This window comes from Hemicordylus capensis, chromosome 6 (assembly GCF_027244095.1).
Source record: "Hemicordylus capensis ecotype Gifberg chromosome 6, rHemCap1.1.pri, whole genome shotgun sequence".
Lineage (NCBI taxonomy): Eukaryota > Metazoa > Chordata > Lepidosauria > Squamata > Cordylidae > Hemicordylus > Hemicordylus capensis.
In genome coordinates, this window is record NC_069662.1 from 17876762 (window position 1) to 17895063 (window position 18302).

The 18302-nt window shown below is 50.4% G+C and overlaps 1 protein-coding gene across 4 annotated transcripts in view; it reads left to right on the plus strand.

Moving 5' to 3' along the window:
• The window catches only part of CORO1A (coronin 1A), a 26396-nt gene extending 8872 nt beyond the window's left edge, over positions 1-17524 (plus strand). For all 4 annotated transcript variants that reach the window (XM_053266171.1, XM_053266170.1, XM_053266172.1 and 1 more), the window contains 9 exons: positions 3623-3745; positions 4986-5115; positions 5234-5418; positions 7836-7955; positions 9063-9167; positions 9497-9642; positions 12993-13050; positions 14442-14648; positions 15268-17524. In XM_053266171.1, the coding sequence (XP_053122146.1) occupies positions 3623-3745; positions 4986-5115; positions 5234-5418; positions 7836-7955; positions 9063-9167; positions 9497-9642; positions 12993-13050; positions 14442-14648; positions 15268-15372 (1179 nt within the window). In that variant the 3' untranslated portion in view covers positions 15373-17524. The remainder of the gene's footprint in view (positions 1-3622; positions 3746-4985; positions 5116-5233; positions 5419-7835; positions 7956-9062; positions 9168-9496; positions 9643-12992; positions 13051-14441; positions 14649-15267) is intronic.
• Positions 17525-18302: the final 778 nt, after the last annotated feature.

The window sequence follows — 18302 nt, forward strand, 5'->3', positions numbered from 1 at the left end:
CTTAAATGGCCTGAAGCTTGAACCTGCTGAGGAAACGGGGGCCATGAGAAAGAGGAAGTGGGTTTGGGGCAGGCAGAGAGGGGGAAGGAAACCGGGAGTGGTTGGTAATCATAGAACAGCTACAGAGCTTCAGACTTGTTTATGCCTCCCTGCTGTCTCGGAGAACCCAGGAGTCCTGGCTCTCACCTGTGCTTCAACCAATCCACCAGTGGAAGCCGGCATGTCAGGGCTGCTGTCCTTCCATAGGCCTCATGCCCTTTCCAGTCCCCACCAGCGAAACGCCCAAGACTTTATTCTCATCCTCTCTCAAGCCTTCCGCTCTTTTCTGCTTTTTTGCAGTTCATTCTCACAGACTCCATTTCCCTCCCACTTGGCTGAGGTGTTACAATTGGGTTTTAAAAAAAAAGGTTTGTGGCCTCAGGAGGAGGTTAAGTCTTTTGTGAACTTATGCTCCTGAAAAGGTTTGAAGAGGAACTCTCTGTGTGGGTTTGTTTTGTGGACTCTGGTTACAAGGCCGTGGGTCCGTAATGCCTGGGTTGAGGCTGCCCTGTTTTTCTGGGGAGGAGCTTGAGTTTGCCCCTAGGATACCGTCTCATGACTGTAGCGTGATATGGGAGTGAGGAGCGGATTCACACTCTTCAGGAGCAAGAGCAACAAAGCAGGGGAGGGCGGGAAGGGGTGTGGAGGAGAAGCCATGTGAGCATTGCCTGTTTCAGTGATGTCAGCTCTGGTATCGCAGCCATAAGCTCCCGTTCCCAGCTGTGGTCCTGCAGGTTGAGCTGCTTCTGATTACAGTAACCCAGTTTCCTCCCCCCCCGCCCCATTCCTCCAGCCCACTGCCTAGCAGAATGGGACGGCTGACCCCCCTCTTGGGGGCAGCAGACCTTGATCAGAGCAGAGGTGGGAGCAAAATGGCTTGTGGAGCTGGCATGGTTGGTGGGGAGCAGGGTGGTGGCCCCGAGCCAGAGCACTGTGATGGCATGGGATGCCAGCCCAGGGACCGGTGGCAAGCATATTTGCACATTGGGGTCAAGAGCCAGTCTTGTGGTAGCAAGCACGAATTGCTGAGCAGGGTTCGCCCTGATTTGCACTTGGATGGGTGACGACACGTGAGCACTGTCCAGTTTAAGATATTCCCCCGAGGGCAGGGGTCTCCAACCTGTGGTACTCCAGATGGTGATGAACTACAACTCCCACCACCCCCAATAAATTGTAGCTAAGGATGCTGGGAGCTGTAGTTCAGCAACATCTGGAGTACCACAGGTTGGGGACCCCTGCCTTAGGGGGTGTGGCCGTGGGTCAGTGGTAGAGCATCTGCTTGCCTGCAGAAGGTCCCAGGTTCAGTTCTTGGCATCTCCAGGTAGGGCTGAGAAAGACTTGTGCCTGAAATCTTGGAAAGACGTTGCCAGTCAGTGTAGACAGTACTGAGCCAGATGGACCAATGGTCTGACTCAGAATATGGCAGCTTCCTGTGTCCCTACCTTCAGTTGATAAAGAATGGCACGAGGTTGCAAATTCCTGATAGCTATAGCCTCAGATACCTAAGTTGCCAACTGGCCAGAAAAAGAACTCTGCTTGACCTGCTCTTGTGCCTTTAACAGCAGTTTGTGGTGCAGAAATCGGCAGGTGAAGTTTTTCACAGCATGGAGAGAAATATCATCTCTTGCTAATGTGATTCAGCTTGCCAAGAAGTGCTAGATAAACTGAATAGATAAAAATAGATGAGGAGGAGGAGGACTATAACAATGTCTGCAGATCAAGCTGCTGTTAAGAGCGCAGGAGCAAATGCTGGCTGAAAAGATGGCAACCCTGCCGTTATTTCAGACTGGAATTGCGGCTTAAGTGGACTGTGCAGGAGCCACAAGAAGGAGCGGCAATTGTGTACACCCACACACCAGGGAGATGAGAAGAGAAGGCAAGAGGTGTAGCTGGGATGCTTGGGAAGGAAGGAGAAAAGAGCGGAGGAGCTTTGAGGATACAGCTCTATGATGAGAGGTACAAAATCCAAAGGATCAGTAGTAGGCACTTGATATTTGAAACTTGGGCCTCATCATGACTGGCAAGTGAGTGGCTGCATGGATTCTTCCTCCTTTCTGTCTTTTAGAAAAGCTTCTGGGCTCTAAGTTTTGTTTTTGTTTTTTAATTGCATCCCTGTCAATGAGATTTCAGCATTTTGTTTGTGTGTATGCACAGAAGATTTAAGTGTGGTCTCTACATGCAGCAGAACGTGGTAGGGAAATTAACTGTACCACTTCAGATAAAGTGGAAGATACCAATTTTTGAATGTTCCTTTGCATTTAAAAAAAATCCTTGCAAGTAGAAAACTAGTGCAGCAGGGAGAGAGATTCTGTCCCAGTCTTTTACTGTGTCGGATTTCCATTTATACGGAGCTTTTAATATAGACAAGCATCCAAACATGATCACCCACCTATAGGCGGAAGTGGTACATCCTTACCTGCCATCTCAGTCACCCCATTCTGCTTTATGTGTAGACTTAGGCCCACATGCAGCAGAATGAGTGGTAGAATCCTGAGGTGGTAGAATGGGCTGTACCACTTCAGGCTGTAGAAGTGGGATGCCATTTTTGCTTAAGGCAAAAAAAAAAAAAACAACTTGCAAGTACGCGTTCTCTTATACACACATACACACACACACACCCCACTGGGGACAGACGTTCTCGCCCAGGCTGCTCCATGCTTTTCTCTCTGTTCAGCAAATTTTAAACGAATGAGAGCATTCAGAAATGCAAGCCCTCACCCGTGATCGGAATTGGTACAGTCCACTCTGCCACATCATTCTCTTGGCTCTGTAGACCTCACCTTAAGCATGTTTAGAAGGAGGGGGTGGGTGGCAGGGCAGGAATTATGTTTTTAGAACGTTTGAGGAACTCCCATCTAGATGAAGTGGGGGGGGGGAAATGGAGGCTCTCACCCAGGAGTGTTGCAGCAGATCTGGGGCCTGACCTAAAACGCCCAGGGCTTTAATCTGGCCCTTCGTCATCCCTAGCCATGAAAAACTGTCTTAAACCATTTCAGCCTGTTGTGTGGCTGGTATAAGCAAAGGAAACCTGCGAGCCTTAACCCTTCCCTGCCCCTCACCGCACACAAATGGTGGCAACAGAGGCTTTAATAGGAGATTTGAGATTCAGAACTCCCAGTCCCTCTTTGCACTTAGAGATGTTTCTGCCAGATTAGAGCAGAGGGGTGTTTCTGGCTCTCTCAGTTGGGGGCAGCCCTTTGCATGGTCTATGGCAGAGGTGCCCAACCTTGAGTCCCCAGGTGTTGTTGGACGACAACTCCCATCCAACCCAGCCACCAAGGCCATTGTGGCCAAGGCTGGTGGTTGCTGAAGTCCAACAGCCTCCGAGGACCCAAGTTTGAGAACCCCTGGGCTGGTAGAGGGTTTGCTTGCATAACACAGCCTCTTGCAGGCCTGTCGTTTGAAGATCAGTGCCTTGACTTTCTTTTTTAAGAAAGAGGTTCTGTATCAAGTTGGAGTATAAATACTGGAGGCAAATAAATAAATAGCCGCCTTATCATTTGGATGGCTGGAGGGTTCTGTGTAACATAAAAGCTGGCATATTGCTTTATCGCTTGTGTCTTCTCTCCCCCACCCCCTGCAGACTGGTCGCCTGGACAAGGCCTACCCTGTGGTCTCGGGGCACACGGCCCCTGTGCTGGACGTGGAATGGTGCCCCCACAACGACCACGTTATTGCTAGTGGATCTGAGGACTGCAGCGTTATGGTGAGTGGGAGGACGGCTGAAAGAGAGCAGGAGAAGAGAGGAGCTGAGCTGGGAGAAGAGAGGAGGAGAGAAGCAGATGGGGCTTAGAGAGAAGAGGCTAAGGAGGAACATGAGGGCAGGAGAAGAGCCCTGTTGGGCCAGGCCAAAGGCCCATCTAGTCCATCATCCTGTTTCCCACAGAGGCCAACCAGATGCCTCTGAGAAGCCCTCCAGCAGGGGGACCTGTAGGCAAAAAACCCCTCTCCCACCATTGTTCCCTAGCAACTGTTATTTAGACTGAGGTATATTGCTTCTGAACCTGGAGGATCCATTTAAGCATTCTGGACAGCCATTGATGGACCTGTCTGAATCTGTCTGTATGGAAAAGGTCGGGGCGGGGCAGAAGACAAAGCAGCAGGGAAGGTAGAAGCTGAGCCGGCTGGGAGAAGTGTGGTGGGAGGATAAAGGTGGGGAGGGCTGAGAGAGAGTGGAGGAGTCAGGGGAACTATGGGGGTGGGGGAAGGCAGGACAAGGGGCAGGGAAGGAGGCAGACCAAGCAATAGGCTGGTCACATGAAAGGGGTGGGGCAATACGTCAGTCAGGGTGGGACTTTGGGAGCCCTGAGGTGCTGAGAAGGAGCTCGTCCTGGGATGTGAAAGAAAGAGGTGATGTAGTCCAAGGAGAGTCACGGAGGAGCATCGGAAGCTGCCTTCTGAGGAGTCGGACCCCTGGTCCCTCTAGCTCAGCCTCGTCCACTGACCGGCAGCAGCTCTGCCAGGTTCCAGAGCTTTCCCCAGCCCTACCTGGAGAAGCCTCCAGGGATTGAACTTAGGGCCTCCTGCATGCAAAGCAGATGCTCTGCCCTTGGGCTACAGTCGCGCCCCGCTGGGTGTTCACACAAAGGTGAGCAGCAGGGCTTCCACAAGGTGCCTTGCTATCTCCAGAGCATCACACATCACCGTCTGAGAGAGGAGTCTACACTCCCTCGCTATGCCATGGAGGATACTGGGGCACAATCCAGCTGCACCCTAAGTTACCCTGTGACCTTCCAAGGTTGCCCTTCCTTAGGTTGCCCCAAGCAATTGCCGAGGTCCCTTGTGGGTCCTCTAGGTGGATGGGCTTGAGAGGTTAGAGGTAGGGCAATGGATAAGTCAACAAGGCATGGTTGGTGTGTGTGTGTGTGTGTGTGTGTGTTTAAAGTGTCCCTTGTTCCCCCACCTCTGATGGTCTCTGTTTCTATCTTACATCTCTTTGCTTTCAGGTCTGGGCAGTGCCTGAAGGTGGACTCACGCGGCCTTTGAACGAGCCCCTGGTGACCCTCGAAGGCCACTCTAAGCGGGTGGGGATTGTCTCGTGGCACCCGACGGCACAAAACCTCCTGTTGAGCGCAGGTAACAAGCAACAGGCCCAGACCCAGGCACGGTCCGGTCAACACCACCCTCTTGGGATCTGTTGATTTTTCAGGCTGTTGCGTCTTCATATTCGTGCTCTTGTGCCCTTTCCATGTAGGCTGTGACAACGTCGTGACGGTCTGGGATGTGGGAGTCGGGCAGGCCTCGCTCTCCCTGGACGAGTTGCATCCGGACGCCATCTACAGTGCAGCATGGAACCTGGATGGGTCCCTGCTCTGCACAGCCTGCCGGGATAAGTGCGTCCGGCTTTTTGACCCCCGGGCAGGAGGCAAAGTTGCCAATGTAAGTGTCCGTTGCGAGTGTGGTTCTGGCAGTGCCAGGAGGGGCTAATCTGGACCAATAGGGAGTCCAAAGGGGAAACATGTGCAAATAACTGTTGTGCTGAATCAGACCTAGCCTGGTGCAGTGTTCTCTCGTTCTCGCACTCACTCTCACCCTGGCCAGCTCATAAGCGATGAAGCCAGTGATGAAGCCAGTGGCTGCCTGTCATTTGCTCTCTGCACCTGGTAGATTGCCTCTGAACAGGGAGCTTTCGTTCTTATATCTTCCATTAATTTGTCACATGCTTTTGAAAAACTATCTCTACTAGCAGCCATTACGATATCTTCTAATGACTATTGGTAGATTAAGCGTGAAGAAGTACTTCTCTTTGATTGGCCTGCACCCGCCAGCACCCATCCATTTAATTGGATAACCCTGTATTCTTAGTGTTTTGCAAGAGAAAGAAGTTGGAAAGAGACGGATTTATGCTGGAAAAGGGACCTAGGTCAGAGGTTCCCAACCTTGGGTCCTGAGATGATGGGAGCTGTAGTCCAAAATAATCTGGGGACCAAAAGCTGGGAAATCCTGACCTAGATGATCAGGCATGAGGAAGGGATGAGTTTTCCCTCCCCACCAGGGGGGACTTCAGAGCAGTAGGAGGGGGCTGCTTAAAATGGATGTGGCTAATGTTTAGGCCTCTTTCTTAAAACTTGTATTCTTAATAGAAGATTCAAGTATACAGTGAAAACTGGCTAAGCAAAGTCCTTCTTAAAAAAAGAAATCTGATCAAACTCAGCCAGTGCGTAGGATATAGAATTGCAAAGCCTTCTAATTGTAGTGGTTCTCTTGGAGAAGGCCAGCAAGATTCTCTAATGATCCAGTGGGGAGTGGGTGGCAGGTTTAGGCTTCCTCTTGCATGTATATTTCTCAAAGTCAACATACCACAGAAATGGGTATCATGTTAAGCTGGGAGGAAGCTCTCCATAGAGGCCTTGTGCCTCTGGGAAGGTCTGAGAGAAGGGCCGAGCCCCACCCTAGCAGGGTGCTGCCTTCTGGAGGTGGGTGAGCTCCCAGCAATGTGGGCCCCAAGCGAAGCCCTAGATGGGGGCAGGAGAAGCAGGCGGGGGGCTTTGCGCTCCCCCCCCCGAATGCGCCGGTGGCCTGCCTGGGGCTTGGGAAGGACTCACGGCCAGCAGCTATCAGTACAATGGGCAGAGGTGAAGCCAGCCCTGGCAGCTTCATAACCCAATTCAGACTAGTCTCCACCCAGTATTTTGGGAAGGAGAGCTGGTCTTGTGGTAGCAAGCATGACCTGTCCCCTTAGCTAAGCAGGGTCCACCCTGGTTGCAGATGAATGGGAGACTAGAAGTGTGAGCACTGGAAGATATTCCCTTCAGGGGATGGAGCCGCTCTGGGAAGAGTAGAAGAAAGGTTCCATGGTTCCCTCCCTGGCAGCATCTCCAAGATAGGGCTGAGAGAGATTCCTGCCTGCAACCTTGGAGAAAGCCGCTGCCAGTCTGTGAAGACAGTACTGAGCTAGATTAGACCAATGGTCTGACTCAGTATATGGCAGCTTCCTGTGTTGTGTAACACATTTCAGGTTTTTCATGACCTCTAACAGCTTTCATGTGATGGGTGAACAATTTAGTGTGGCTGGGGATGATGGGAGTTGTAGTTCAACAACAGCTGGAGTGCCAAAGGTTGCCGACCCCTGCCATGGGTTGTAAGTGTTGCTACTCGAGAGTAAAATGAAAGCCCTGCTCAAGCATGATACTACTTGTGGACAGGGTGGGGTTTCAGCACACGTCTGGACCGAGGCAAGGCTTCCTTGCGTGTTTCCCTGGGTGCTTTACCTGAACAGGGCTTTCAATTCTTTGTGCAGTGGAGGATGTAAGTCTTCTGAGGAAATGCCCAGAGTTGTATGAATTGGTGTCTTAGGCATGCTTTCTTTGATCATATTAATTTGCAAACCTCTTGTCCTCAAATGTCTCTGCTAAAGGACACTACCACTACCTATGGAGAAAGGTATCGGTCAGCTTTCCCTATAACAGGGATTTCCAGAAGTTGCTGACTACAACTCCTAGGATCCGAGGCTGCAATGGCCTTTGGCTGGCAATTATGGGAGTTGTAGTCAACAACATCTGGAAATCACTGTTACAGGGAACACTGCTTGGCACCCCCTTCCATATTCATTTGAAGCTTTCTTGAACGTCTGTTGTGCTTTGGTTAGCTTTAAATGCCAAAGAGTCAGTTTAGTGCACTTTAAGAGTCAGCTGCCCTGCCCAAATTGCCTTCATTGAACCAGAAGGAAAACAAAAGAGAGGGTGTCTACTGGCAACCCTAAATCTGTTGCTTTGGATGACCCACCATATAATTCAGACGGCTGTTTGTGTTGTGGCCAGTTCTGATGCCCACCCGTGTCTCTGTCCTGCCAACAGGAGATCCCACGCCCACATGAGGGGTCCCGTCCTGTCCGGGCTGTTGCTGTGAAAGATGGAAAACTGCTGACCACCGGCTTCAGTCGTATGAGTGAGCGGCAGGTGGCATTATGGGACCCGGTAAGGACCAAGGAGAGGGCGTGGTAGGCACTGGACAGACTGTCCTTATTTTGGCATTAGGGTAATGACATTTTCCATAAGGAGGCGAGCTGGTCTCATGGTAGCAAGCATGAATTACCCCCTTTGCTAAGCAGGGTCTGCCTTGGCCTGCATTTGGATGGGTGAATATATGTAGCACTCTCCACTGTAAGAGACTCCTCTTAGGGGATGGGGCCGTAGCTCAGTGGTAGATCATTGGCTTCGCATGCAGAATGTCCCAGGTTCAATCCCTGGCAGCATCTCCAGGTAAGCCTAGGAGAGACTCCTGCCTGAAACTCTGGAGAGACGCTGGCAGTCAGTGTAGACCCTACACTGAGGATACTGAAGTAGATGGAGCTATGGTATGACTCAGTTTTTGGTTTTTGTTTTGCATTTATATCCTGCTCTTCCTTCAAGGAGCTCAGAGCAGTGTACGTGGTTATGTTTTTTTCTCAACAACCCTATGAGGTAGGTTAGGCTGAGAGATAAGTGACTGGCCCAGAGTCACCCTAGCTGAATGAGGATTTGAACTCGGGTCTCCTAGTCTTAGTCCAACATCTTAACACTGGCAGCTTCCTATGTATTTTCCCATGCAGCTGGGCTTGCATCCTAACTGGTTCCACTAATACTAAAAAGCAGTCACAGACCCCTCAAACTGTAGTCACCAACAGAGGGAGTCTTGAACCACAGAGTTGCTGGTTTAACTCTTGCTTCTGCCAAAAACTGTGTGGCCTTCCACAAGCCTCAGTCTCAGCCTTGACCCCATTGCAATTCAAAGACAACAGTCTGTCTGTCTTAAGAATAACGTAAGAATTGTTGAAATAATGACAGTGAAGCAACCTGAACACTCAAGTACAAAATAAATACCAAGTTATTAAAAAGAACAGTCCGCTCCACCCACCCAGGTAGTGCTTCTCCCAAAGCTGCTGGTAATCCCCAAGCTACAGCTCCATCTCCATAGATATCTGCATCTCCTAAAAAAAAGTCCATACACAGACACTGTAAACCCCGCCTTCTAATTGCAAGCCCCTCCTCCTCAAGCCCTTGGCTCCACCCACTTGCCCTTAACTCACTTTCTCTGCCCCACAGAGGAAGCCCGAGGAGCCTTTGACCCTCCAGGAGCTGGACACAAGCAGCGGGGTCCTGCTACCTTACTACGATCCAGACACCAATGTGGTTTACCTGACTGGCAAGGTGAGTTCTGGATGGATGGGGCTGGCCGTGTCTGGCGAGGGAGCGGAAGTGGAGGAGCTGGCCAAGTGTGTGCCAGCAGCAAATATGAATCAAGGAGGTTGGGACTATACCCCAGAGCAGAGGAAACTTGAAATTGACATTTCAGTCAAGTGGGAATAGAAATTGGCCTGTGGTAGAGAAGAAAAGTGAGCCCTCCTTCAGTAAAACGTTTCAAGGGCACTTGGCCCATAGGAAAGAAGAAGGGGCTTCCAAGTGGGGGAAACCATATAACTGGGAAGAGGAATAATGCGCCCCCCCCCCCCGCCCTGCATTGACTTTCTCCCCTGCAGGGCGACAGCAGCATCCGCTACTTTGAGCTTACGGAAGAGGCGCCCTTCGTGCACTTCCTGTCCATGTTCAGCTCCAAGGAGTCCCAGCGAGGAGGCGGATGGATGCCCAAGCGAGGCCTGGATGTCAGCAAGTGCGAGATTGCCAGGTACTGGGAGTCTTTGCTTGTTCTACCTCTAGCCCATCCTCCTTCCACCGTGCTCAGAGTGGTGGGCACCGTTCCACCAACGCACAGACCTAGAACTGAGCATCCTGGTTCTAAGATCATGGGCTGCCAGGGGCCCCCGGCCCTGCAGTCCGCCACCTCCACAGTGGCCTTCCCGCCTGCCATTTGCTTCCTGGAGCCTGCCTGCTGCCCCGCGCCCACTGGCCCTTCCTCCCACCATCTGCTGGCCTCCCCAGGCCCATCCAGAGCAGCAGCTGCAGCCGGCAAAGGGCAGCAAGCTGTGATGTCATTATACTGTGCCTTGGATGGAGCCACAGAAACCAGTTGTGGGGCGGTGCTGAGCATAGCAGCACTGGGCATGGGCTGCTGCCAACATCGCCAGTCCACTGGTTCCACCCCATGTTATCATAAGAACAGCCCTAGCTGGATCAGGCCCAAAGAGGCCCATCTAGTCCAGCAACCTGTTTCACACAGTGGCCCACCAGATGCCTTTGGGGAGCCCACAGGTAAGAGGTGAGGGCATGCCATCCCTTTTGCTGTTGCTCCGCTGCTACTAGTATTGAGCAGCATCGTGCCTCTGAAGCTGGAGGTGGCCTATAGCCCTCAGAGTAGTAGCCACTGATAGACCTGCCCTCCGTCAATTTGTCTAAGCCCCTTTTAAAGCCATTCAAGCTGGTGGCCATCGCCCCATCCCATGGCAAAGAATTCCATAGATTAATTATGTGCTGTGTGAAAATGTACTTCTTCTTGTCAGTCCTAAATTCCCCGACCTTCAGTTTCATGGGATGCCCCCTGATTCTAGTGTTGTGAGAGAGGGAGAAATTTTTCTCTCTGTCCACTTTCTCTACTCCATGCATAATTTTAGGCACCTCGATTATGTCTCCCCTTAGTTGCCTCTTTTCCAAACAAAAAAGCCCCAGATGCTGTAGCCTAGCCTCATAAGGAAGGTGTCCAGGCCCCTGATCATCTTGGTTGCCTTCTTCTGCTCCTTTTTCAGTTCTATAATATCCTTCTTAAGATACGGTGACCAAAACTGTATGCAGTACTCCAGGTGTGGCTGCACTATAGATTTGTACGAGGGCATTATAATATTAGCATTTTTATTTTCAATCCCCTTCCTAATGATCCCTAACACGGAATTGGCTTTTTCACAGCTGCCTCACACTGAGTTGCCATTTTTAATGAGCTGTCCACCACGACCCCAAGATCTCTCTCCTGGTCAGTCACCAACAGCTCACATCCCATCAGCATATATGTGACGTTGGGGATTTTTTGCCCCAATATGCATCACTTTCCACTTGCTTACATTGAACCACATTTGCTATTTCGTTGCCCATGATCCCAGTTCGGAGAGATCCTTTTGGAGCGCCTCACGATCTGTTTTGGAATTTACTACCCTAAATAGTTTAGTGTCATCTGCAAATCTGGCCATTTCACTGCTTATCCCAACTTCTAGATCATGTATGAACAAGTTAAAGAGCACTTGTCTCAGTACAGATAACAACCTTGCGAGGTCAAATAAGACTGAGAGTGACTGGCCCAAAATTACCTAGTGAGCTTCATGGCTGTGTAGGGATTTGAACCTGGGTCTCCCTTGGTCTAGTCTGATGCTTTGCCTACTACACCACACAGTCTCTTTGCACCAGCCAAGGGAAAACACCTGGACTCCTGGCTTCAAGGTATTTGTCCGCCTCCCTTCCAAAGACTTAGGAGTTCTTAAGACCCTCTTTCACAACACTGGAACCAAGGTTTATCGCATGAAACTGATTGCCAGGAAATTCTGGACTGATTAAAGGAAGTACTTTTCCACACAGCACATAACTAATCTGTGGAATTCTCTGCCACAGGATGTGGTGATGGCCACCAGCTCAAGTGTCTGTAAAAGGGAATCAGACAAATTCTTGGAGAACAGTCACAGGTCTATCAGTGGCTGCTTGTCTCAATGGCTATAGCTACCTCCAAGTTCAGAGACAGGATGCTTCCGAATACCAGCTGCAGGGGAGCAAAAGCAGGAGAGCGGGCATGCCTTCATCTCTTGTTCGTGGGCTTCCCAGAGGCATCTGGTGGGCCACTGTGAGGGAACAGGGATGCTGGACTTGATAGTCCTTGGGCCTGATCCAGCAAGGCTCTTCTTATATTCTAAGAACAACCCTGCTAGATCAGGCCCAAGGCCTATCTAGTCCAGCATCCCATTTCACACAGTGGTCCACCAGATGCCTCTGTGAAGTCCACAGGCAAGAGATGAAGGCATGTCCCCTCTTCTGCTGTTGCTTCCCTTCAGCTGGTATTCAGAGGCATCCTGCCTCTGAACTTCAAGGTTACAGATAGCCATTAAGACTAGCAGCCATTGTCAGAAGTCCCCTCCATGAATGTGTCTAATCCCCTTTTAAAGCCTTCTGAGCTAATGGCTATCACATGTGGCAGCAAATTCCATACATTAATGAAACACTGTGTGAAGAAATTCTTCCTCTTGTCTGTACTGAACTTGCTGCCAATCAGTCTCATTGGATGACCCTGCGATCTAGTATTGTGGAAGAGGGAGAAAAATTCTCCAAACCATTCTTAGAGGCTATTCACACAACCACTCGAAAGGAGACCAAGGGAGCCTCGCCCGCTTTTGAGCAGCTGTGAGAACCACTGGGAGCTGCATGGCTCCCAGCAGTTAGCCCGCTTAAACCCCCCCCCTTTAAATTCCCCCGTTTTGGCTATTTATTTGTTTATTACATTTATATCTCGCTTTTCCTCCAAGGAGCCCAGAGTACTACCGGTACATATTTGAGTTTCTCCTCACAACAACCCTGTGAAGTAGGTTAGTCTGAGAGAAAAGTGACTAACCCAGAGTCACCCAGCTAGTCTCATGGCTGAATGGGGATTGGAACTCGGGTCTCCCCGGTCCTAGTCCAGCACTCTAACCACTACACCACGCTGGCTCCATTGTGAGTCACCATGGCGCAGCTCCGCTCCAGTATTCTTGTGGGCAGCCGATCTGGCCACCCAGGGATGGCTCTCTGCTTGTGTGTGGAGAGAGCGGGCCTGTAAACCACCTCTAGGCGCTTCCCTTTGATCATGTGAAGCACCTCCTTCTTTTCTAAGCCTCAGTCATATCCCCCCATAGCCACCTTTTTACGAAATAAATCCTAAATGTTGTAGCCTTTCCTTGTTAAGAAAAGTACTCTTTTTGGTTGCCCTCTTCTGCACCGTTTCCAGCTTGACAGTCTCCTTTCTGAGACGTGGCAATCATGACAGGGTGCAGAATTCCCAGTGTGGCTCACTGCAGTGACTTGCATCCAATATATCAGCCGTATTACTCGAACTTGTCTTGCCTCCTCCAGGTTTTACAAGCTCCACGAGAGGAGATGTGAACCCATTGCTATGACGGTCCCTCGGAAGGTAAGCCCCGGTTCCTGCATTTTGCGGGGGAATAGGAGGGTCAGGAACACTCGAGGATTGAGCCAAGGAGAGGCTGTGAAGGGAGGAGGCCTTAGAGTGGCAATGGAGAGGAACAAGTGAATTCAATAAAGGCTCTTGTGCACCCAAACTATTCACCCACGTAGGAGGCAGCGACTGTGTCTCTGCCTGAGTGACTTGCTCTGGCTTTGCCTGCTGGTCTGGGGAGGAAAGCTGGTCTTGTTGCAAGCAAGCATGAACTGTCCCCTTTGCTAAGCAGGGTCCACGTTGCTGGGGTGGGTGACTACATGTGAGTGCTGTAAGATACTCCCTGTAGGGAAGGGGGCCATAGCTCACTGGCAGAGCATCTGCTGGGTCGCAGAAGGTCCTGGCTTCCATCCCTGGCAGCATCCCCAGGGAGGGCTGGGAAAGACTTCTGCCTGAAGCCTCAGAGAGCTGCTGCCAGTCAGGGTAGACAATACTGAACTAGATGGACCAAGGGTCACACTCGGTATAAGGCAGCTTCCTCTGTGCTTCCAATCAGTTTCTGCTGGGGGCTGGGTAACCTTGCTGCGTCTGACACAACAGGAGCATCTGATCATTCCCAAACCCAAGGTGCAGCGCGATCTGGTATTGTGGCTCACAGGCTCCACTGTGCAGTGTGGATGTTTAGAGTGTTGCCCGCGCTGCTGTGAGTCTCTCTCACACACGTTTGCACGGCTGTGCTGTGGATCTGGGCTATCCCATTCCTACAGAGCCATGCACAATAGTAGTTGTGATGCACCTTCCATTCTTCCCAATGGAAGCTGTGTCGCAACTGCAGTTGCACAGTGCTTAATAGGAACGGAACCGCCTGGATCCACAGCAGTGCAGACGTGTGTATGAGAGCCTCACAGCAACGCGGGTGCCTCTCTAAGCGCCCACCTTGCAAAGCAGTTACTTTGCTACAAACCTAAACTAGTTTAAGAATGGCGGCTGCTTCCAAATAACTCCCTGTAGCCTTTACAAAGGGGCTGAAAACGCAACATTATTTGGCTGGCACCAGTGGGGTGAGAGCAGATAGAGCGACGAGGCCGTCTGTACTCTCGAGAGTTCGATAGGAGTTGCTGCACCTGACCAGATTCCCTCTTCTGTGCACTTGAGACATCCTTTGGCCTTCTGAATAGCGTCTCAGATCTGCTCTCCGTTACAAAGCAGTCCTCGCCATACCCTCCCCTTTAGAGAGACTTTTCAGGAAACTTGTTACGGGGTGGGTGGCTTGAGGGGCCCAGCAAGAACACCCCGCCAGTCTTCTGGGGCTCAGGGATGGCTTCCCCTCCTCCTCTGAACTTCTGGGAAGGATCTCTTTCTCCGTGTCGCTTGGCTCAGCCTGTGTGTTCTTGTTCCTTCTGCAGTCAGACCTGTTCCAAGAGGATCTGTATCCCGACACAGCCGGCCCAGATGCTGCACTGACAGCAGAGGAGTGGCTTTCAGGGAAGAACGCCAAGCCCATCCTCATCTCCCTCAAGGATGGCTACACTCCCCAAAAGACCCGAGAGTTCAAGGTCAACCAGACCCTCCTTCAAGGGCCAAAACGAAGCCATGAAGGGGCACCACAGGGGGTAAGACTCAGTCCTGGGGTTCTACCAGTAGCTGTTAATCATGATTGCTATAGGACGTTTCCACATTCAGTAGCCATATGTCTCTAAAGAGAGCCTGCTGGGGAGAAACAGGGGGAGGGGGCTATTATCTTCATGCCCAAAGGTGGGGGACAGGGTGCCAGACTGGAGGCACCTTTGGTCGGATCCAGCAGGGCTCCTCTTTATCTACTTATTACGACTTATATTGCATCACCTTTACACACTGCACTTGACAAAAAATGAAAGGACAGGTCCCTGCCCCAAGGGGTTTCACAATGTAGAAAACAGACCTAAGGGGTCAGAGAGAGGGGCAGAAAATTGAGACGGTGGGGGGTCTACTGGGTAAGAATGTTTGATCTTTTTCAACTACATGGCTGGAGGGTTAGTTATGTGTTATGGAAGCAGGGAGTAGTACCAAAAACTTCAAGGAAAAGGTGAGTTTTGTGGAGGGGCTTTTTCTTAAGGAAGAGAAGACTCAAAGTTCATGATTGTGGGGCATCAGTGGCATCTCCTGGGGGTGATGGGGAAACGGATAGATCTGGACTGAGCTGGGAGAGCTGAGATGCTGCAGGTCGAGACTCAACCGTGTCGTCTCTTGCAGGGTCCCGCTTTGGAGCAGCTCTCCGAGGACCTGAAGCGGCTGCAAGCCACCGTCTCGGCACAGGAACGGCGCCTTGTGGAGCTGGAGCAGCTGGTGAAGAAATAGGCTTTCCATCCTCCAGCCAACCCTGTTCCTCATTGCTCATATTGGACTTTGTCTCCTTGCTCTTTTAAAACATTTTAACCAGGTTTTTTTTTCCCCATGGGTGGATCCTCAGGGCATTATTAAGTTCCACCCACCCCAGACTCAGGGCAGAAACCAAAGCCAGCTTCGGTCGGTGAAGGTGGGGCCATTTATTACATCGCCACCCCCCCCACTGCAGCTTGCCAGGTCCCTCTTTCTTACAGAATGCCTCTTCTCCCCCTGGGTGGTGCTCAAGACACCTTCCTGCCCTTCTAGCACTCTTGAGAGGGTCCTGCCTCTCTTAAAGGGTCTTCCCAGCATTGAGAAAAGTGCAGTACTGTGTGGCAATCAAACCAATGCGAAATGGCACTCAAGCCAGAGCGGGTTTTTTTTGCCAGAGTGGCCCCTAGCTGAAAAATAGTGAAGATCACTGACCTAAGGAAAAACCACCCCCTGCTGCCTAACCCTCATTCCCTGAGCAATCCCCTCTTCTCCTCCCTTGCATCCCATTCTTCCCAGAACTCCTCTTGGAAGTGCTGCAGGACCACCTTTGTGTTCTGCCTTTTGGGGGTGGAGCTGATCATCAATCTAATGTTTGAACTTGGGCTACAAGGTTTAGTCAATAAGTTAAACATTTTAAACAGTGTACTGGATAAACCAGTGTTGTTGTTTTTTTAAAGTTACAATTTATATACATTGCAAGTGCAGTCTTAAGAGGCATTCCTTCCTGTGGGAGAAGAGGAATACCTCTTTTGGGAGGATACCTGCCATACAACACAGGCATCCAGTATTTAAAGCATGAAGTGACAGCCTGCTTTCTTGAGAAGCTATTCTCATATGCATGTTTAATCAGATTGTGAGAATTCTTCCTATTAAGATCTCTTGAAGCAGAGAGCAGTTCTGGTTTTCTTTTAGGCTAATGATTATTGGGTTTTTGTATTCGTAACCTCCTGTTAACGGAGCAGAGGTGCTACTATTTAAGACTGTGTTCTTCATTGCAAGGCCTTTGGGCCCCCCCGAGTGCAGCTCTGCCATTGTTGATTGGGCCCAAGGTGAATGCTCTGCAGTTCCCCTTCAGCATGTAGGGGCGACCATATCTCCTGGGTGGCGCTGCACTTTGGGTGTGTTCTTTTAAAGGGAAACAGAACCCCTGCACCATCTTGGAAGGCAGGCATGGGGTGCCGGGAAGTGGTGCCCTTTCCAATGCCGCCCTCTTAGAGCTCTTGAGAGGGTTCGACCTCTCTTAAAGCGTCTTTCCAGCATTGAGAAAAGTGCAGTATGGTGCAGAAAGTCAAGCCAATGGAAAACGGTTGAAGGGTTGTTGTTGTTTTTTGCCAGACTGGCCCCTGGTTGAAAAATAGTGAACATCACTGACCTAAGGAAAAACCATACCCTGCTATCCAACCCAGTGGCAAAAAAAGCTTTCTTTACACACAACTAAAGTAAAGTGTGCCGTCAAGTTGGTGCTGACTCCTGGTAAGCCCTGTGGTTGTCTTTGGTAGAATACAGGAGGGGTTAACCATTGCCTCCTCCCATGCAGTATGAGATGATGCCTTTCAGCATCTTCCTATATCACTGCTGCCCGATATAGTACCAGCGGGGATCTGAACCGGCAACCTTCTGCTTGTTAGTCAAACATTTTCCCTTTACCTTATACACATCTAAAGGTAAAGGGTGCCGTCGAGTCGGTGTCGACTCCTGGCGACCACAGAGCCCTGTGGTTGTCTTTGGTAGAATACAGGAGGGGTTTACCATTGCCATCTCTCGCACAGTATGAGGTGATGCCTTTCAGCATCTCCCTATATCGCCGCTGCCCAATAATAGGTGTTTTTAACTACAGGGAGTAAAATCCAATAACATGCTATTCCACTCTTTACCACCGGAGGGTTGCCACAGCCACACCAATCCATGTTCTGCAGTTTTTAGCCACCAGAGGGCAGCACTCCAAGCTACTTACTACTTGAATCCAGCAATTTTTCAGTCTTTAGAACCAGAACAATCGCACCTAATCAACCAGTTTTTAGTGGCCATATTTTGATGTATAAGGAAGGCATTATTTTATAACTGGATATTGTCTAGCTGGCATCTGTCACTTTTAGGAGAGGGGGAACTTGAATAAAGTCTGTAAATAGCTGCTGCGTCTTTGTGCCTAAAGTTAATTAAGAGAGCTCTGTCATCCAAGAATGACTTAAGAAGCAGCCAGAAGGGAAGATAAGCAGTCTCTCTCTCTCATCAGCTTTGATTTTTATGCTCACTTGCCATCCAGGAATATTCACTTCTAGATCTTTTAACTATATAAACATTCAATCTGAATTTTGTAACTTGTAGATGGAAAAACACACTAACCGTTAACTTACAGCTCCAGCAGTATATTAGAAGAGGCAATAACTCAGTGCTAGAGCATATGGCTTGGTATACAGACAGTCCAAGATTCAACCCCTGGGCATCTGCTTTGCACACAGAAGGTCCCAGGTTCAGTCCCTGGCATCTCCAGGTATGGCTAAGAAAAATACTTGCTTGAAGCCTGGGAGAGCCACTGCCACTCACAATACTGAGCTTGATGGACCAGTGGTCTGACTTGGTAGATGGCAGCTTTCTATGTTCCTTATGACTGACATTTTGGGGATGAAGCCCAAGCTCAGTGGTAGAGCATATGTTTTGCACAACGAACACCCCAAGTTCACTCCCTGGCAGCATCTCCACGTAGGGCTGGGAAAGATGCCTGCCTGAAGCCTTGGAGAGCTGCTGCCAGTCAGTGTGGACCAGTGGTTCCAAACCTGGGTTCCTCCAGATGTTTCTGAACTATATGAACATAAGAAGAGCCCTGCTGGATCAGGCCCAAGGCCTATCTAACCCAGCATCTTGTTTCACACAGTGGCCCACCAGGTGCCTCTGGGGAGCCCACAGGCAAG